This window comes from Lissotriton vulgaris, chromosome 1_2 (assembly GCF_964263255.1).
Source record: "Lissotriton vulgaris chromosome 1_2, aLisVul1.2, whole genome shotgun sequence".
Classification (NCBI taxonomy): Eukaryota; Metazoa; Chordata; class Amphibia; order Caudata; family Salamandridae; genus Lissotriton; species Lissotriton vulgaris.
The window spans coordinates 105,918,084-105,939,235 of NC_141686.1; the positions used below are offsets into that span (position 1 = coordinate 105,918,084).

The 21,152-nt window shown below is 53.4% G+C and overlaps 1 protein-coding gene across 1 annotated transcript in view; it reads left to right on the forward strand.

Moving 5' to 3' along the window:
- LRP6 (LDL receptor related protein 6) overlaps positions 1-21,152 on the forward strand; it is a 1,045,411-nt gene that overhangs the window by 802,434 nt on the left and 221,825 nt on the right. Inside the window, exon 18 of the mRNA XM_086952928.1 lies at positions 18,440-18,676. Coding sequence (XP_086809054.1) covers positions 18,440-18,676 — 237 coding nt within the window. The remainder of the gene's footprint in view (positions 1-18,439; positions 18,677-21,152) is intronic.

Here is a 21,152-nt window from a genome sequence, read left to right on the forward strand (position 1 = left end):
CTGCAGGCATCATTTGGAGTGTCGAGTCAGGTCAGAGTTCACCAGATCTAAGGCCAGGATCGCCGGGGAGACGACCTTGTGGTGTTGGGTCACTCGAACTCTGGCCGTAGGCGTGTGGTGCAGACTCAGGGTTTTGACTGGGGCCAGAGTCTGTTAGTGAGCAAATCTGGTGCTCACAGTAGACTTGGGTTTGGATGGCAGGACAGGTACTTCGGGTTCTTCAGGAAACCCCGGGATTTCGCAGTTGCAGGTACCAGGTGGAGACAGGCTAGTAGGGCTGGGGCCATGTCAGTGGGCGTACTCCTATTCTTTGCGTAAGCACAGCTTCTTCTGGCCTTCTTCTTTTCTTCTAGGTCGGTTCTTGTCTTATGAGGCATGGTTCAGGGGTGCCCCTCAATACTAGATATAGGGGCGTTACAGGTAAGTAAAGGTTGGGTACACCCCCTATTATGCCACCCTCCGGTGGAAGGGGGCATATGACACACTCTCTGGATGGCTGGGTCCCCCCATCTGCAAGATGGTGGGGACAGAGAGTTGTTCTTCACCTCGCCTCCCCCACCTCAGGGGTAGGGTTTGCAAAGTTGGGCAGACCTCCCCTTCTCACTTGGTTTCCCCGCTGATTCTCCTGCCCATAGTGGGGGTCAAAACCGGTGCGAGACAGTTACTGGAAGCAGCAAAGGGCTGGGGTAGCTAATAAAAAGGCAGCAAGCCTTTGAAGCTCACCTTCGTGGACCAGCCTATCATGGGGAGGAGGCTTGGCACCTCGTCCCAGGATGTGCATTGTTTCAGTCCCCCAAGAGCAGCAGGCTCTCGACTCAGGGGTCCAGAAACATGTCTGGTGGTAGCAGTTGGCGAGCAGTCACTAAGCCAGGAAACTAGTGTTATGTTGTTTTTCAGGGGGCATCTATGTATGTATTTTTCATTAAATACCACACTGGCATCTGTGTGGGTTTAATGTGCTGAGAATTTTGATACCAAACTTCCCAGTTTTCAGTAAATCCATTATGGTGCTCTGGAGTTCGTAATGACAAACTCACAGTACCATATACTCTTAATGGCATTACTGCACTTACAATGTCTAAGAATTGGCTTAGACACTGTGGGGGCACAGGGCTCATGCACCTGTACCCTCACCATTGGTATAGTGCACCCAGCTAGAGGGGTGGCTGACCTATGCCAGGGTAGTGGGTTGTAGGCATGGCACACAACCAGCCTGCAACGGCAGTTTGTGTGTGTAAAGGTACAGGAACTCTAAGGGTGGCACAATAAGTGTTATATCAAAAGATGTGTGCATAACTGCATAAGCATATATATTGTAAGTGCCAGGAAAGGCATAGAGAGTACATGTGCTGAAAACTCAATAACTCGAGTTCCCAGCACCATAATGGCTTCTCTGAACCTAGGATTGTTAGGTACCAAACTCCTCCTCCTCAAAAACCCACACTGATGCCAGTGGGGGATTTATTGAAACATGTACTCCGAGACCACCTTAGAGGTGGCCCCCGAAAAACTACCAACCCTGGTATGGTCACTGGCTGGTTTTAGGCAGCCTGCCACCACCAGACATGTTTCTGGACCCCTGGGTGGAAAGCCCCCGCTCTGTGGCACCAGAAACAAAGCGCATCCTGGGCAGAGGTGTCACACCTCATCCCCCAGGATGGGCATAGTGCTGCCTTGGTAATGCGACCCCCCTGTCGCTGCCGCTGCTGCTAGCAGCAGATGGTAGTCCCTGGTTTACATCCTAAGTTTGGGAGGGGAAATCGGCGGGAAAAACTAGGAAGAATAGAAGGTGTGTCCACCTCTACCTACTCCACCCATAAGGTAAGGGGAAGCAGGAGAGGTGAAGTACACCTTTCGGTCGCCGCCATCTTGAAGATGAGAGTGGGTCGGTAATGCTCCAGAAGGGTGGCATAATTGAGGGTGTAGACACCCCAGGTAAGGAGCCCATTGCCTACCATGCCGCCAGACTTGTTAACCAAAGACCAGGGAAAGGTGTTTCACCCCAACCTTCCTTCCCTTCGCTTGACGGCATGGCTCCTGAGGTCATCCAGTATGGACATTTAGACCTCCCAGCAGACTGCATGACTATTCTTAAAGAATCAAAACGACTCTCCACTAGGAAGTCCTATGCTTTCAAGTGGAAGAGGTTCTTCTTATGGTGTCATGAGCACTCTCTTGACCCAGTACATGGCCAAGAGCAGGTGATACTTCCATATCTATTGCATTTAGCGAGATCAGGCCTGAAATACCCCTCCATCAGGGTTCATTTAGCTGCAATCTCAGCATATAGGAAGACTCCTGATCAGACATCTTCCTTCCTTATGCCTGTAGTTAAAGATTTCCTAGAAGGTCTTAAGAAAGTCTTCCCACCGATGAGGTCCCGCTCCCCTCCCTGGGAGCTTAATATCGTCCTGACTAAGCTGATGAGTGCTCCTTTCGAGCCTATACATAAGGCCTCTTTGCAGCACTTGACCTGGAAAGCTGCTTTTTTAGTGGTGATTACCTCGGCCCGTAGGGTCAGCGAAATCAAGGCCTTGTGTTGTAAGAAACCTTACACAGTTTTTCATGCCAACAGGGTGGTCTTAAAAACGCACCCAAGTTTTCTGCCTAAGGTGGTTTCAGACTTTCATATCAACCAGTCTATTACCTTACCTACCTTTTTTCCTAAACCTTCCACTCCCCCGGAGAGGTCATTACACTCTCTAGATCTCCGGAGGGTCCTGAAGTTCTACTTGTCAAAAACCCTTCCTCTTAGAAAGTCTGACCGGCTTTTTAGGTCTCGCCTGTCGATGCGCATGTGCATCGAGCAAGCGAGACTATGGGGGCTTATCCACTCTTTATCCAACTTGCAAGGAATCGTGGCGATTCCTTGCAGTGCCCGTGCCTTTTAAGCTCAATGCGCATGCGCATTGAGCTTAAAAGCGCGTGCACATCAGTTCCCTCAGCCGCACTCCAGGCCCCCGCTCCGCCCCCTCCCCTGCCCGCCGTGTCGCATTTCTCCTCCCCCCTCCCCTTATCTGCCTTCCCTCCGTCTGTTCCCTCTCCCCGCTCCGCCCCCTCCCCTGCCCGCCGTGTCGCATTTCTCCTCCCCCCTCCCATTATCTGCCTTCGCTCCGTCTGTTCCCTCTCCCCGCTCCGCCCCCTCCCCTGCCCGCCGTGTCGCATTTTTTTAAAAATCCCCACGTCCCCCCTACCCCCCAGCAATGCCAACACTGACGCCGTGCTCGGTGTTTCTCTTGTTTTTACACTGTATTTATTTTGAGCTCTCTTCAGGGGCTCTGCTCATTCTTGGGCTTTTAGTGCCAAGCCACCCTGTCCTTGCCCGGATGTCTCAATACATTTTCTGTCATTAAATCTCTGGTTTTATAGCTGTAACTATAACTGGGCGCTCACCACCCCCGTCTGCATTACACTTTAACCAATGAAGTCCTCCATCAGCTTTGCCCGCCCCTAAATGTCACCAAGTCACCAATGTACCGCACTGCCCCTCATCCAGACTGGAGCCACATCTACCACCTACTCCCAAAATCACACAACCCCCACAATTTTGAATTTTGAGGATTCTGGCAGAACCATTGCCCTCACCAATGGCAGCCCCAAGCTTGGTGGGGATCCATGTCTTCAGCAAACAGTCTGTCCCGTCCTCGGCGTCCCAGTACCCCATCTTCAACGCTGCAAGGGCAAACAGCGGCAAATCTCGCGAGAAGAGCACGCATGTACTTTTGTTGCCATAATAAAATACCAAGTTTGAAGTATTTCAATAATAAAATATTGTATTGAGTAATGTTCGCATATATTTGCAGAGCATATCTTAAAAAATATTTTTTTGATTTTGTACAAAATGATGAACTCAAACGTTATTATGATATTAAAAAACATTCATGCTTTTTCTCGTCCTGAATTTTACTGCGCAGTGCGCCAAAGAATTATAAACGTGTAAAGATGGATTCTGCTTTTTCACGGTATGAGAGCATACGGCCCCTCGCAGTCTAGCCTGGCTCTGCCTGTGCAGCGGCGGAGCGCCCTGCCCATGCGCACCGCCTTTGTTGGTCTGGTGTACTCGATGCCTTCGGAGTAACCGGAAATCGGCGGTCTTTAAAGAGATACTCCAAAAGTTCCTGCTCGGGTATCACTGTAATTTTTTCAATATAGGTATCGGAAGCCTTACCGATTGGATGCCTGCCTCGTCCTCAAGAAGTAAGTCCCGCTTCTGGCCGCCTGAGTGGACCCATAGACTTTAATGGAGGCTCACACCTGGCCAGGTGCTCTGGATCTATAAGCTTGCATGTAGGTCCACATCTGGCAAGCCCAAATGGCAATATGAAGCTCAGCTAGGCTTAAAGGGTGTTTCATTCCTAGCACGACCCAGTGGATGTATATGTTTCTAAGGGTGTTTCACGCCTGACAAATCATAAATGGAATCCCATCTATCACAAGCTGAGGTTGTATACACCCATGGACTTAACGTGAGTCTCTGAGCTGTGCATAAAGACACAAGTCCTAAAATACATCCGTAAGAGGGAGTAAAATGCAACTACATGTGCATGTGTGCCACTAAGTACACAAGCTACCAAAAATCACTTATATAGCACATGTATAAAGTACGGTTATCAAGTGTGGCTAGCTGACATTTTAGTCTGCTTTCAGAACACATACTGCTGGATTAACCACAAACCAGTGGACAATGATTTCCATGCCAAAAAAGACAATGAGGTCCAGCCACCTACCACTTCATCTGGTACGACACTATCCGAACAACATGGATGTCGACAGAAGTGTGAATCCACCTTACAGAATGCAAAAACGAAAACGAAATTTTACAGAAACCGAAGCGGATATCCTAATTCGCTACGTGATGGAGCACTATCCAGCGCTACACAACAACCAAGGACATAATTTAAACGTTAGGGCCAAGCAGGCCATGTGGCAGCAGGTGACAGACCAGGTCAATGCCATGGGTGTTGAGCGCCACACTGTTACTGATATCAAAAAAAGGTGGCAGGACGAGAAGCGCCGAATCAGGGACAAGGTTCTGCGAATCCAACTTGCTGCTGCATTTCCAGGAGGTGGTCTTGGGAACCATGAGAGGCTGACCCCAAGGGAGCAGGCCGTGTGTGCTCTTATCAGCCCTCAGACAGCAACAGAGTCTGGCATCGGTGGTCTGGACACAGCCACCACAGATCCAGGTAAGTGAAGAGCTATGTACGTGATAAAAATGAGTTTTGCCAGATCACCTGGTGCCTCACCGTATCTAGTATGTCCATTCTTTGTTGTATAGACCACATCCACCACCACATCCACCATCACCGCCACATCCACCATGACATCCACCGCATCCACATCCACCGCATCCACATCCACCACATCCACATCCACCGCATCCACATCCACCACCACCACCACACCCACCACCACCACCACACCCACCACCACCACCGCATCCACCAACACCACATCCACCACCACCACCACAGCCACCACCGCATCCACCACCACCACATATACCACTACATCCACCACCACTTTCACCACACCCACCACCACTACATCCACCACCCCATCCACCACCACCACCCCATCCACCACCACCACCCCATCCACCACCACCACCCCATCCACCACCACCAACACCCCATCCACCACCACCACTGCATCCACCACCACCACCATCACCGCATCCACCACCACCACATCCACTGCATCCACCACCACCACATCCACCACCCCATCCACCACCACCACCCCATCCACCACCAACACCCCATCCACCACCAACACCCCATCCACCACCAACACCCCATCCACCACCAACACCCCATCCACCACCGCATCCACCACCACCGCATCCACCAGCACCACATCCACTGCATCCACCACCACCACATCCACCACACCCACCACCACTACATCCACCACCCCATCCACCACCACCACCCCATCCACCACCACCACTGCATCCACCACCACCAACACCCCATCCACCACCACCACTGCATCCACCACCACCACCGCATCCACCACATCCACTGCATCCACCACCACCACATCCACCACCCCATCCACCACCAACACCCCATCCACCACCAACACCCCATCCACCACCAACACCCCATCCACCACCAACACCCCATCCACCACCAACACCCCATCCACCACCAACACCCCATCCACCACTGCATCCACCACCACCACCGCATCCACCAGCACCACATCCACCACCACTACATCCACCACCCCATCCACAACCACCACTGCATCCACCACCACCAACACCCCATCCACCACCACCACTGCATCCACCACCACCACCGCATCCACCACCACCACATCCACTGCATCCACCACATCCACCACCACATCCACCGTCACCTCCACATCCACCATGACATCCACCACCACATCCACCACCACATCCACCACCACATCCACCGCATCCACATCCACCGCATCCACCACCACCGCATCCACCACCACATCCACCCCCACATCCACCACCACATCCACCCCCACATCCACCACCATCACCACCACATCCACCACCACATCCACCACCACATCCACCACCACATCCACCACCACATCCACCACCACCACCACATCCACCACCACATCCACCACCACCATATCCCCCAGATCCACCACATCTACATGTGTGTGGCTCTGTGTGTGTAGGTGCAAATGCAATGTTCTTGGATTGTCGTCACAATAAAATACACTGATAATCTTCACAAAAGTTATTTACAAATGTTTAAGCTATTGCCATTATAAATTACAATAGCTTTTATTTAAGTATTAATTATTTACAAAATTAAAAGCCATTGTTATTTGTAATATCAATACATCTAAGTCACGTAAATACAACACACATTGCATTACAAATGCTATAGGTGTCACATTTGCAAAAGTTAAAACTATTGGCATTGTAACTGACAAAGCTATTAATTTTGCTACTTTCAAAACCAACACATAAATAAAAAAAAAGTGTCATTTACAATACCAATAGCTCAAACTTTCCTAATGCAAGACCTATTGCATTTCCAATGCTTGTTGTTAATTATGGCAGTACTAATACTGGCCTGTCAGCTTCTAAAAGGTCCATTTCTTGCTGGATTGTCTCCTGTATAGCTTTAGCTTATCAACTAGCTAACAAGACCTTGCAGGGTAGACCACATGCACATTCTACTAGAGGGAAAGCGTCCACTACAGCTCTCCTTCGTAATGTTCCTATTTCTGAAATTTGTAAAGCGGCAACTTGGCGGTCTGTCCATACCTTTACCCGCCATTATTGCCTGGACTCAGATACTCAGGCCGATGCCAGAGCAGGGCAGGCCTCTTTAAGGAACTTATTTGCATAAGATGCATTTGCAATATATGTCTGTCATTCTGTGAAGATTTTTACTTCTTGCTCGTCCGCGAGACTTTGGGTATGAGCTTGCTAATCTATTCATAGATTATGACTATTGATGAGTATCCCCTGGATGAGAAGGATTAGTTACTTACCTGTAATCCTAGTTCTCATCCAGGGGTATACTCATCAAAGTCATAAACTCCCGCCCACCTCCCCGGACGAGCAAAGTTAGAGTTATGAGTTGTTTTATTGTGGATCTCCTCAGGTGTTATGCACCTCCAAAAATAACTGACCCAACTGTTACCTGTGGTGCATCATGGGAGCAGGGGGTTGCCTTCAGGTCTTAAAGGCACGGTACCCCTACTCTAATGCCTTAAAGGCAGGGTGTCCGTTTTTCTTTGTTGCTTTATACTCTACTGCAGCCTACTGACAAATGCCTGCAATTACAGGTTTTTCCTATGGCAATAAAGCATTGTTGTATACAAATGTTTTCCTGCTCTTAGGTGTTGGGAGAGTACTACTGTATATATGCTAATTTATGTAATTTTGCGGCAATTATGCCAGTTGGGAAATGTTTTAGGCTGCAAATATGTTTTCACATATATATACATATATATTTATATGTATTTTCTATATGCTCCGGGATCCCGCACATGGGCGGGGATTATTCATAGATTATGACTTTGAGTATAACCTGGATGAGAACTAGGATTACAGGCAAGTAACTTTTCCATACCACCGATACACTAGGCAGAGCGATGGCCACGACAGTGGCGGTCCGACGCCACGCCTGGTTACGGTGCGCTAATTTTTCGGCCGATGTCCAGGCTACACTCCTGGACATGCCGTTTGATGGCCGTCGCCTGTTTGGCGACCAGGCAGACCACACGCTTGAGCGCTTTAGGGACTCCAGGGCTACGGACAAGTCCTTGGGCCTCTCGGCCCCGCGCCAGCAAATGGGTGCCTTTCGCTCCTTTCGTGGCCAAGGAAGGGGCGTCCCCAGACGGACCGCCAGCCACACGCCGCAACAGAATATTCAGTGCAGGGCGGACATGGAAACCGCCGGGGAGGCGGTCGGGGTCAAAGGCGAGGCCGGTCCGCACCCGCAGCATCCGCCTCAAAACCTTCCTAGTCCGAGTTTTCAGGCCCATGTGACGCTAGTGGGGGGCAGGGTCCGCCATCACCTCTTCCACTGGCGCACAGTCACATCGGACAGGTGGGTGCTGCAAATCGTCCGAAGGGGCTACTCCCTCCCCTTCAAGGCGACCCCTCCAGCCATGCCACCTCAGTACCACCGCGTGTCGGGGGACCACTTGCGACTTCTGCAGGAGGAAGTTATGGCCCCCTTGGCCAAGGGGGCCATCGAGCGCGTTCCTGGGCCAGAAGTAGGGTGTGGTTGCTATTCCCACTACTTTCTGGTACCCAAGAAGGGCAAAGGGGGCCTACGCCCTATCTTGGACTTACGGAACGTCAACGGCTTCCTCCGGAAGGAGCAGTTTTAGATGTTGTCTTTGGCTCAGGTCTTGGCTGCCCTAGACCCGCAAGACTGGATGGTGGCGTTGGATTTGCAGGACGCCTACTTTCACATCCCCGTCCTGCCGGCCCACCGGCGTTACCTGCAGTTCACGGTAGGCCTCGAGCACTTTCAGTTCACCGTGTTCCCCTTTGGCCTTACCGGCGCCCCACAGGTGTTCACGAAAGTGATGGCGGTGGTCGCAGCTCATCTGCGCAGGTTAGGGGTTTCGGTCTTCCCCTACCTCGACGACTGGTTGTTGAAGGCGGGCTCGCCCCAAACAGTCGTCAATCACCTCCAGATTACGACGGGTCTCCTGCACCTGCTGGGGTTTTCCATCAACGTGCCGAAATCACACCTGTGCCCCTCCCAAAAGCTCCTCTTCATCGGAGCTGTTCTGGACTCGGCGCAGTTTCGGGTTTATCCTCCCGAGCAGCGAGTCCGGGATATTCAGGCTGATTCCGATCTTTCAGCCTTTATCCCGGGTTTCGGTCTGGTTGACGCTGCGGCTCCTGGGGCTGATGGCTTCCTGCATCCTTCTGGTGCATCACGCCCGGTGGCGGATGCGGGCTCTGCAGAGGGACCTGAAGTTTCAGTGGGCCCAGCATCAGGGCATCTGAAAGAGACACGTTAGTGATAGATTCCTTACCTTAGAATATCCCCAGGCGTCAGACTGGATCCGGAAATTTTTGCGTAGCAATACCCCTGCGCGCTGGTAGGCGTCGTCTGCGGCTCCGCGTCCGTCGTCGGCGTCGTGAGCGCCGGGATGACGTCATCGGAGTATATAGACGGCGCCCATGCGCGCTGACGTCAGTTCTTCTTTTTTCCGCGCCAGCTAGCGCAGATCCGGAAGAAGCTCTACCCCCAGTCACTTTTTGACTGAAAACTTTTTTGATCTTTTTGATCCTCTAGTTAGTCGATTCTCGACTATCGGTGCCAGGGATGCCCGGGTTCAAGCCTTGCTCGAAGTGCGGCCGACTCATGTCGGTCACGGACCCCCATCGCCGGTGCCTGAAGTGCTTAGGCCTCGACCACGACGATCGAACCTGCTCCGACTGCCGGGCCCTGACGTCGAAGGCTAGGCGGGAGCGGTCCCGCAAGCGTCTCGAGCTGAGGCAGTCGGCCCCGCGCCGCTCCAGGTCCCGGTCCCACGGGAGGTCGAGGGACAGGTCGCGAGGTCGGAGTCATCGACGTTCCGGGAGTGGACACCGATCGTCTGGTTCCAAGTCCTCAGGTAAGAGGCATGAGAGGTCGGAGCGACACCATCGGTCCTCCGACCCGCCCCGTCGCTCGCACGATGCGACCGGGGATTCGGGCGACACCGCCCACGCGGCTCCGCGGGAGTCGCAAGCGTCGCCGCCTGCCCCACACCTTCGGGTCCCTGGGCACGGCGCGTCGCAGGAGGAGGTCGAGAGGTACCTCATGGCCATGAGGGCCCTCCCTCCTCAGTCGGTTCCCGTGGCGCCTTCGGGCCGATCGGCTCCGTCTGGAGGTCCTTCCGGGTCGGGCGCTTCGGCCCCGACGACGTCGGGTGCTTCGGCCCCGGCGCCGCTGGCGACTTCGGTCCCGGCGCCGCGCGACCTCGCTGGATCCGGCTCCGGATCCGGGACCTCGCCGGTCGACCCTACGACCTCGCCGGCGACGTCCCTTCAGGTGTCGTCCCCGGCAGCCGAAGTGGTTGCCGACCCCAATGCTTCCTACGGTCCTACTCAGGTGTCGGAGGGGCGCCGCTGGGCGCCGATTCCGTCGGCCTTCGGAGAGTTCTATCTCCACGAGGAGGCCCTGGCTGTTAATCCTGGTCTCCGGGAGCCGGGTGACGAGGAGCAATGGGAGGGGTCCGAGGACCCTCTGGCACGTGATTGCCAGTCTCATCAGGACTGGACATATGAGCTTGGGGAGGCCAGTGGTATTGACACCTCGCCAGACACTGGATTTACGTCGCCCCCGACTGTGGCTTCGGAGGCGGGTTCTGCTTACAGTGTAGTGTTGACGAAGGCAGCTAAGGCCCTAAACCTTGAGCTCCCCGTCGCGGCCGTGAGGACTAATCTCCTCACTGAGGTCCTCAAACAGCAGTCCGGCTCCGCGGAGCCCCTTCTGCCGTTCAATGAGGCCTTGTGTGACGTTCTGCTGGGCACTTGGTCCAAGCCCGCCACAGGTCCCCCTGTGGATAGGAACGTGGCCAGACGCTACCGCCCGGCACCGGGCGACCCTTGCTTTTTGTCCACCCACCCCACCCCCGAGAGCCTGGTCATCCAGGCCTCCAACTCCCAGACCGCATTCCCGTCGGCCCCGCCCGACAGGGAATCCAAGAGATATGAGCAGTTCGGGAAGAAGGTCTTCTCGTCTGTGAGCCTAGGGCTCCGGTCAGTGAACACCAACTGTCTCTTGGGCCGCTACACCCACACTCTGTGGGACACGGTTGCGGAGGTGCTGCCACAATGCCCTGAGGAGGTCAGGGCTAAACTCAGCCAAACCCTTGCGGACGGCCGAGATGCGGCACGCTTTTCTATCCGGTGTGGGCTGGATACCACGGACTCACTGGGCAGGGCGATGGCAACGACGGTGGCGGTTCGACGCCACGCCTGGTTGAGGTCCGCCAATTTCTCGGCCGATGTCCAGGCCACTCTCCTGGACATGCCGTTTGATGGCCGTTGCCTCTTCGGCGACAAGGCAGACCATGCGCTGGAACGTTTTAAGGACTCCAGGGCCACGGCCAAGTCCTTGGGCCTTACGGCCCCACGCCAGCAATCGGGTGCCTTTCGCTCCTTTCGTGGCCACGGAAGGGGCGCCCCACCACGGACCGTCAGCCACGCGCCGCAGAATGTTCAGCAACGCGGTGGCGGCCGTGGGAACCGCCGTGGCGGTGGTCGGGGCCAGCGGCGAGGCCAGTCCACACCTCCCTCAGCAGCCCCCGCCTCAAAACCTTCCTAGTCCGAGTTTTCAGGCCCATGTGACGCCTGTGGGAGGCAGGGTTCGCCATCACCTCTCCCACTGGCATACAGTCACTTCGGACAGGTGGGTGCTGCAAATTGTCCGAAGGGGTTTCTCCCTCCCCTTCGAGTCTTCCCCTCCATCCATGCCACCTCAATACCACCGTGTGTCGGGGGATCACTTGCAACTTCTGCAAGAGGAGGTTTCGGCCCTCTTGGCCAAGAGGGCCATCGAGCGCGTTCCTGGGCCAGAAGTAGGACGTGGCTGTTATTCCCACTACTTTCTGGTACCCAAGAAGGGCAAAGGGGGCCTACGCCCTATCTTGGATCTGCGGAACGTCAACGGCTTCCTCCGGACGGAGAAGTTCAAGATGCTCACTTTGGCTCAGGTCCTGGCTGCCCTGGACCCAGGAGACTGGATGGTAGCGTTGGACTTGCAGGACGCCTATTTCCACATCCCCGTCCTGCCGGCCCACCGGCGTTACCTGCGGTTCACGGTAGGCCTAGAGCACTTTCAGTTTACCGTGCTCCCCTTCGGCCTTACCAGCGCCCCACGGGTGTTCACGAAGGTGATGGCGGTGGTCGCAGCCCATCTGCGCAGGCAAGGGGTGTCAGTCTTCCCCTACCTCGACGACTGGTTGTTGAAGGCGGGCTCGCCCCAGACAGTCGTCACCCACCTCCAGACTACGGCCGACCTCCTGCACTTGCTGGGGTTTTCCATCAATGTGCCGAAGTCGCACCTGTGTCCCTCTCAGAAGCTCCTTTTCATCGGAGCGGTTCTCGACTCGGCGCAGTTTCGGGTTTACCCACCCGAGCAGCGGGTTCGGGATATTCAGGCTCTGATTCCTGTCTTCAGACCGTTATCCCGGGTCTCGGTCAGGTTGACGCTGCGGCTTCTGGGACTGATGGCCTCCTGCATCCTTCTGGTGCGTCACGCCAGGTGGCGGATGCGGGCTCTGCAGTGGGACCTGAAGTTTCAGTGGGCCCAGCATCAGGGCAACCTGTCCGATCATGTCCTGATCTCGGAGGGCACTGCGAAGCAACTGCAGTGGTGGCTCACGGACCGCGACTGGGTCAGTGGCAGACCCCTCTCTCTACCCCAGCCGGAGCACGTAGTTGTGACGGACGCATCCCTCCAGGGCTGGGGAGGCCACATGGGAGAGGCGGAGATCAGAGGCCTCTGGTCTCCGGCGGAGTCCCGGCTCCACATCAACCTTCTGGAGCTGCGGGCGATTCGTCTTGCACTGAAGGCATTCCTCCCCTCTGTCAGGGGGAGCGTGGTGCAAGTGTTCACCGACAACACCACCGCCATGTGGTACTGCAACAAACAGGGCGGTGTGGGGTCGTGGACCCTTTGCCAGGAGGCTCTGCGCCTCTGGCAATGGCTGGAACATCAGGGCGTGACCCTGGTGGTTCAACACCTGGCAGGTTCTCTGAATGCCAGGGCGGACGAACTCAGCCGCCGGTGCATGATGGATCACGAATGGCGTCTGAACTCGGACGTGGCGCAAGGTCTCTTTCGACAGTGGGGAGAGCCTTGGTTAGATCTATTCGCCACAGAAGAGAACGCGCAATGTCAGCAGTTCTGCGCGTTGGAGTTTCCAAGGCGGCACTCGCTCGGAGACGCTTTTCGTCGCGAGTGGAGCTGCGGCCTGTTGTACGCCTTTCCGCCTATACCACTTCTGCCCAGAGTGCTGAAGAAGATCAGGCGCGACCGGGCCCAGGTCGTCCTTGTGGCTCCGGACTGGGCACGAAGATACTGGTATCCCGAGCTACTCAACATGTCAGTCGATCCCCCGATTCGTCTGCCTCTTCGGGAGGACCTTCTGTCGCAGCATCAGGGGACGGTCCTGCACCCGAACCTGTCCAGTCTCCACCTACAAGCTTGGAGATTGAGCGGCGGCAGTTGAGGCCATTTGACTTGCCTCCCGAAGTCTGTGACATCATTCTGGCAGCCAGGCGTCCCTCCACGAAGTCGGTATACGCCTGCCGGTGGAATAGATTTGTGGCATGGTGCGCAGCAAAGGCTGTGGATCCCCTCTCTGCACCCCTTTCGGAAGTGCTGCTCTTTCTTCTTTCCCTTGCCCAGCAGGGCTCTGCTCTGGGCACTCTTAAAGGGTACCTTTCTGCTCTTTCAGCCTTCTTGAGGCTACCAGATCAGCCTTCCTTGTTCAAGTCCCCTATAGTGAGTAGATTTCTGAAGGGCATCACGCACATGTTCCCTCCTGTTCCCTTCGTGATGCCCCAGTGGGACTTGAATCTTGTTCTCACCTATCTGATGTGTGCTCCCTTTGAGCCACTTCATAACTGTCCTCTTCGTCTCCTTACTCTGAAGACGGCTTTCTTGGTTGCCATCACCTCTGCCAGGAGGGTGAGTGAGCTCCAGGCTCTTTCTTCTTCTCCACCTTTCCTGTCTGTTCATCCTGATAAGGTGGTGTTGCGTACACGGCCTTCCTTTCTGCCCAAGGTTGTCACGGCCTTCCACATCGGGCAGTCCATCACCTTGCCCACCTTCTTTCCGCCTCCGCATCCCTCGAAAGAGGAGGAGAGGCTCCACCGTCTGGATCCAAAACGTGCGCTCTCCTACTACCTAGACCGCACTCGCCAATTCCGGGTGGATGACCAACTCTTCGTTGGTTACGTGGGCGCGAAGAAGGGAAAGGCTGTACACAAGAGGACCATCTCCAGGTGGATCATCTTGTGCATCCAAGCATGCTACTCCATGGCGAGGAAGGAGCCCCCGGCTGGATTGCGGGCTCACTCCACTCGGGCCACGGCAACGACAACTGCCCTGGGCCGCGGTGTCCCCCTGCAGGACATCTGTCAGGCAGCCACGTGGGCCTCGCTGCACATGTTCGCGAGACACTACTGCCTGGACAGTCAAGTCCGGAGGGATGGCTTCTTTGGCCGTTCAGTCCTCCAGGACTTTCTGGTGTGATATTGGTTCGCAGACCCACCACCGGGGTTGGTATTGCTGGGGTATCTATTCTAAGGTAAGGAATCTATCACTAACGTGTCTCTTTCAGATGCACAAGTTACTACTTGTGTAACGATATATCTGTAAGAGACATTAGTTAGTGATAGATTCCTTACCGCCCTCCCATCCTCCCCGTTCTGCGAACCGATATTTAGGGTTAAGGTCATCCCCTTTCAGGGCCCTAGTTTCATGGCACCAGTGTTAGTTCTATCATGGCTCTGCGTATCTGGCGCGGAAAAGCTGTGTTATCAGAACTGACGTCAGCGCGCATGGGCGCCGTCTATATACTCCGATGACGTCATCCCGGCGCTCACGACGCCGACGACGGACGCGGAGCCGCAGACGACGCCTACCAGCGCGCAGGGGTATTGCTACGCAAAAATTTACGGATCCAGTCTGACGCCTGGGGATATTCTAAGGTAAGGAATCTATCACTAACTAATGTCTCTTACAGATATATCGTTACACAAGTAGTAACTTGTGCAACATGTCCGACCATGTCCTGATCTCGCAGGGCACTGCGAGACAGCTGCAGTGGTGGCTCACGGACCGCGATTGGGTCAACGGCAGATCCCTCTCCCTTCCCCAACCGGAGCACGTGGTGGTGACGGAATCGTCCCTCCAGGGCTCGGGTAGGACACATGGGAGAGGCGGAGATCAGAGGCCTCTGGTCTCCGGCGGAGTCCCAGCTCCATATCAACCTTCTGGAGCTGCGGGCGATTCGTCTGGCACTGAAGGCATTGCTCCCCTCTGTCCGAGGGAGTGCAGTGCAGGTATTCACGGACAACACCACCGCCTTGTGGTACTGCAACAAACAGGGCGGTGTGGGGTCCTGGATCCTCTGTCAAGAGGCTCTGCGGCTCTGGCAGTGGCTGGAACATCAGGGCGTGACCCTGGTGGTTCACCACCTGGCAGGTTCTCTGAACGCCAGGGCGGACGAACTCAGCCGACGGTGCTCGATGGATCACGAATGGCGTCTGAACTCGGACGTGGCGCAAGGCATCTTTCTGCAGTGGGGAGAGCCTTGGTTAGATCTATTCACCACCGAAGAGAATGCGCAATGTCATCAGTTCTGCGCATTGGAATTTCCAAGGCGGCACTCGCTCGGCGATGCATTTCGTCACGAGTGGAGTTGCGGTCTGTTATACGCCTTTCCGCCTATACCACTTCTGCCCAGAGTGCTGAAGAAGATCGGGCGCAACCGGGCCCAAGTCATCCTTGTACTCTAGACTGGGCTCGAAGGTTCTGGTATCCCGAGCTACTCAATATGTCAATCGGTCCCCCGATCCGTCTGCCTCTTCAGGAGGACCTTCTGTCGCAGCAGCAGGGGACGGTCCTCCACCCGAACCTGTCCAGTCTCCACCTCCATGCTTGGAGATTGAGCGGCGGCAGTTGAGGCCATTTGACTTGCCTCCTGAAGTTTGTAATGTTATTCTGGCAGCCAGGCGTCCCTCCACCAAGTCGGTATACGCCTGCCGGTGGAACAAATTTGTGGCATGTTGCACAGCAAAGGCTGTGGATCCCCTTTCTGCCCCTCTTTCTGAAGTTCTTCTCTTCCTTCTTTCTCTTGCCCAGCAGGGCTCTGCTCTGGGCACTATCAAGGGCTACCTTTCTGCTCTGTTCAAGTCCCCTATAGTAACTCGTTTTCTGAAGGGCATCACACACGTTTCAACCTGTTCCCTTTGTGATGCCTCAGTGGGACTTGAACCTGGTTCTTACTTTCCTGATGTGCGCTCCCTTTGAGCCGCTTCATTCTTGTCCTCTCCGTCTTCTCACCTTGAAGACAGCTTTCCTGGTTGCCTTCACCTCTGCCAGGAGAGTGAGTGAGCTCCAGGCTCTATCTTGCAAACCCCCTTTCCTGTCTGTGCATCCTGACAAAGTGGTGCTGCGTACGAAACCATCTTTTCCTGCCCAAGGTAGTCTCTGCTTTCCACATCGGGCAGTCCATCACCTTGCCCTCCTTCTTTCCGCCTCCGCACCCTTCAAAGGATGAAGTGCGGCTCCATCGTCTGGACCTAAAACGTGTGCTTTCATTTTATGTTGATCGCTCACGGGAGTTCCGGGTGGATGACCAACTCTTTATGGTTACGTGGGTGCGAAGAAGGGACGGGCGGTGCATAAGCGGACCATCTCTCGGTGGGTCGTCTTATGCATCAAGGCGTGCTACTCCTTGGCTAGAAAGGAGCCTCCAGTTGGGCTGAGAGCCCATTCCACTCGGGCCACGGCGGCTACTACTGCCCTGGGTCGGGGAGTCCCCCTGCAGGACATTTGCCAGGCGGCTACGTGGGTCTCGCTGCACATCTTTGCGAGGCACTACTGCCTGGACAGTCAAGTCCGGAGGGATGGCTTCTTTGGCAGTTCCGTCCTCCAGGACTTTCTGGTGTGAGTATTGGTTAGCAGACCCACCACCGGGGTTGGTATTGCTGGGGTATCTATTCTAAGGTAAGGAATCTAAAACTAACCTGTTTCTTTCAGATGAACAAGTAACTTACCTTCGGTAACGACATATCTGTAAGAAACAGTAGTTAGTATTAGATTGCTTACCGCCCCACCCATCCTCCCCGTTCTGCGAACTGATACCTAGGGTTAAGGTCATCCCCTTTCAGGGCCCTAGTTTCATGGCACCAGTGTTGGTTCTAGCATGGCTCTGCGTATCTGGCGCGGAAAAGCTGTGTCTAAGAACTGACGTCAGCGCGCATGGGCGGCGTCTAAGTTCTCCAACGTCATTCCGGCGCAGACGACGGACGCGGAGCCAGAGACGACGCCTAACGACGCGCAAGGGTATTGCTACGCAAAAATTTCCGGATCCAGTCTGACGCCTGGTGATATTCTAAGGTAAGGAATCTAATACTAACTACTGTTTCTTACAGATATATCGTTACCGAAGGTAAGTAACTTTAGTAATATCCCCTGTCTGCCTGAGTTATTATTGGTCTTACTTTTTAAGCCCTGTTTCAAAGTGGAAAAAAATACACCTTTCTGTTGGTGAACTTCTGTCTTGGTCCAGATAACTTAAAAACAATTCCATGGAATGTGCCCAAGAAAATATAGTGGCTCATATTAATTAAAGTATTTCCATCCATTGCTTATTCATCATCTATACAAATTTTTAACATAACGTGTGATTTTCCAGAAGCAGGATTTGAGTTGTGATGGCAACTATGAGTTTCTGAGATTCATTTTGGAAGCATTGTATATTGGTCAGAGAGCATGGATAATTTGGCCATGCTGTTATCTCAAAATGTTCTCTTTATTGCTTCTTATTCCTCTAGACAAATTAATTTGTTTTCTGTATGTGCCAGAATTACGCCTCCAGATGTCACAGGAAGGCAGTAATGTACCCTATTGACTAATAGTCCTGTAATACATACAGTATTTCACATCACTAGCTTTAGCTCTGCTACTACAGCTTAGATTTGGCTAGGAGCATCATCTGAACCAAGTGTGAAACATACTCAAACATACAGATGTTGTGGTTTAAGTCTCTGCTTGAAGCCTCTGCATGTGAGGTATCTGCTGATCTTTATTTGGCTCAAATTGCAAAAATTGGGCTCATGAAAGTGCTCATTTACTGATCATGTTGGTTGTAAGGGCATTAAAACAGACTTTATTGTGAGCAAAGTGAAATGTTCTACTCAAATAATCCCTAATTTTGCTTTAATTTTCTTAAGAACCTCCAACGTGCTCCCCTCAACAGTTTAGTTGTTTAACTGGTGAAATTGACTGCATCCCGGTGGCGTGGCGCTGTGACGGCTTCACAGAGTGTGAGGACCACAGCGATGAACACAACTGCCCGGTCTGTTCCGACTCCCAGTACCAGTGTTCGAGCGGTCAGTGTATTGATGAGGCCCTTCGATGCAATGGTGATGCCAATTGCCAGGACAAGTCTGATGAGAAAAACTGTGAAGGTAACTTGTCGCAGCTAGTGTTTCTTATCCATCTTCAGTATAAATTATGGTAGAAAGTTGCAAAGATGTTGCTTATGTTGAATCGTAACAATCACAGTAACACAATGTGTATATTCATGATGGTTTGCTAGTCCCATATCGTCTGCCTCTTCACCTTCCTGCGTTTAGTCATCAGACCCTTCATGGTATCCAACTGCACTGTTGCTCATATAGTCTTTAAGCTGTTTCTGCCTTTTTCCCACTAATCTTGTTTATTTTTACTGCTTAATATCCTATAATGCCTTAATTTTCTAAGTCTGTTCTAGTCTGTGGAACAAAGCATACTGCTTATGCTGGTAATCTCCATTTCAGATATTTAAATGTCTTAATCTGAAAGAGACACGTTGGTGATAGATTCCTTACCTTAGAATATCCCCAGGCGTCAGACTGGATCCGGAAAATTTTGCGTAGTAATGCCCCTGCGTGCCGGCAGGCGTCGTCCGTGGCTCCGCGCCCGTCGTCGGCGTCGTCGGGGTACTTCAGCTCTTCTTTTTTCCGCACCAGCTAGCGCAGATCCGGACAAGCTCTACCCCTTGGTCTTTTTTAGGTCTCGGCTAGCCGCGCGGAAGCGCGTCTCGGCCGAGATCTTTTGTTAGCGAGTGTGCTTCCCAGGAGACAGTTCCGGCCGCGCGCATCCTTGGAGCCGATTTGAAACGGGAACGCGCGCTGTGGCCAGGCGCTGTCTCCTGGGAAGCTCAAGCACCACACACGCATGCGCATACACACACACAAGCGCCCATGCACGCACGCACATACATACATACAGAGACACCCCCCCTGACACATACACACACGCGCACACTCACAAGTGCACGAGGCCCCTCCTCCCTCCCTCCCCCGCCGTCACCGTCGCACACATACATACACACACAAGCATACACGCACACACACAAGTGCACCAAGCCCCCCCAGCCTTTTGGAGCTTACCTGGCCAATGTCGGGGACTCTGCTCTCAGCACGCGGCGCCCAACCTCCTGCTGGCGCGGCCCCGGGGCTCTACACCGCTCACAGGAGCCCCGGGCCGCGAGACGCATCGACTCCGCCTGCCTCCTCTTCCGGTCTGGACGTGGCCCCGCCCCCGTCAAAGGCGACCGTGCCTGACTTCCGGGGCGGCCGCGGCGGGCTTCCGGGGGCATTTAGGATGCTGCTACTTTAAATTTGCCCTGCACCAAGCTTGCTCAGGTTTTCAGATACCCGGACGTTCGATAGACTCGGCGGTGAGATTAATGCAACTTTCAATTTTATGTTCCTTGTTTACTCTTGTTTTTTAAGTTAACATACAATTAAAAAAAAAAATCTTTCATCATCAAGTGCTTCCTGAAAGTGCAGAAGACGGTAAGTGGATTTATTTACATTGCGTGTGTCCTCTTTTCCCGCCTCCACCCCAGGGGCAATCCCTTATCTATCCTTCCACCCCTCCTTGCAAGCTAGCCCTGCTTCCCCTCGCTTAGTCTCACATGTTCCTTAAGTAACAGCACTGTACTCTCTATAGGTCTTTCTCCGGATGCATACATACACGCGCGTGACCTGCTCACTTCCTAAGAGGAGCAGGACAGCTCACCACCTCTTGCCACTCAATGAACCTTGAGCAGGTGGTGTTGCCTCGAATCCTAAATATAAGGAGAATATGTATAGACATGGCCTGCGCGTCTCCAACTTCATGCTAAATTGTACTTCATATCACTTTATGCTGCATAGAGGACCCATGAATGGCCCTGTATCAGTCCACATGTTTCATCATAGTGACGTGTAAACTCGACTGCAGGAGCGCGATACCTCAGCATGCGAGCCACATTTGCAAGGCAGTTATGTATAATGGCAACCTACCGCCGCATTCAAAATGTAAACACGCCTTACTCTAGGCCATGATATTACTGCTTTCACTCAAGTCAGTGAAACTGATTTTATAGACAATTGCAGCATGAAACGTAGCCCCAAGGAGATGACCAGGATTTAAATATGTAAGCTGCCAATCTCTGCATTAGGCGCCTTTACCCACCGAACTATCAACTGATTAATTCTAAGTATAATTTCCATCCAAAAAAACATGGCACTGTGGTCTCCTTTGCAGAGTTACACATCTCTGCATGTGCTGCGTTCACCCACTGAGCTATCTGCTGATTCATTGTAAGCACCCACTTCATCCAATCAAATACAGCAATGTGGCCGCCTCTGAGGAGGTGATCTTCAGGGGGGTTCTCGATATTCCCAAAGAACCTGGCCCACCCAGGTGCCCTTGAGGCATCTGCATCCGTGGACTAGTGACTCATTAGAAGATACCCATTGTTTCCTGCGCTTCAATCCAGGCTGTGACCTCTTGTAAACCACAGAGACCCCGACAGTGTTTGCTGCGTCCAGCTGTGATGTGGTTTGTGACTGGTGAAGGCGTGTGTGCTCATTGCATACAGACAAGATGTGTTTGTCTTGGGCTTGGACA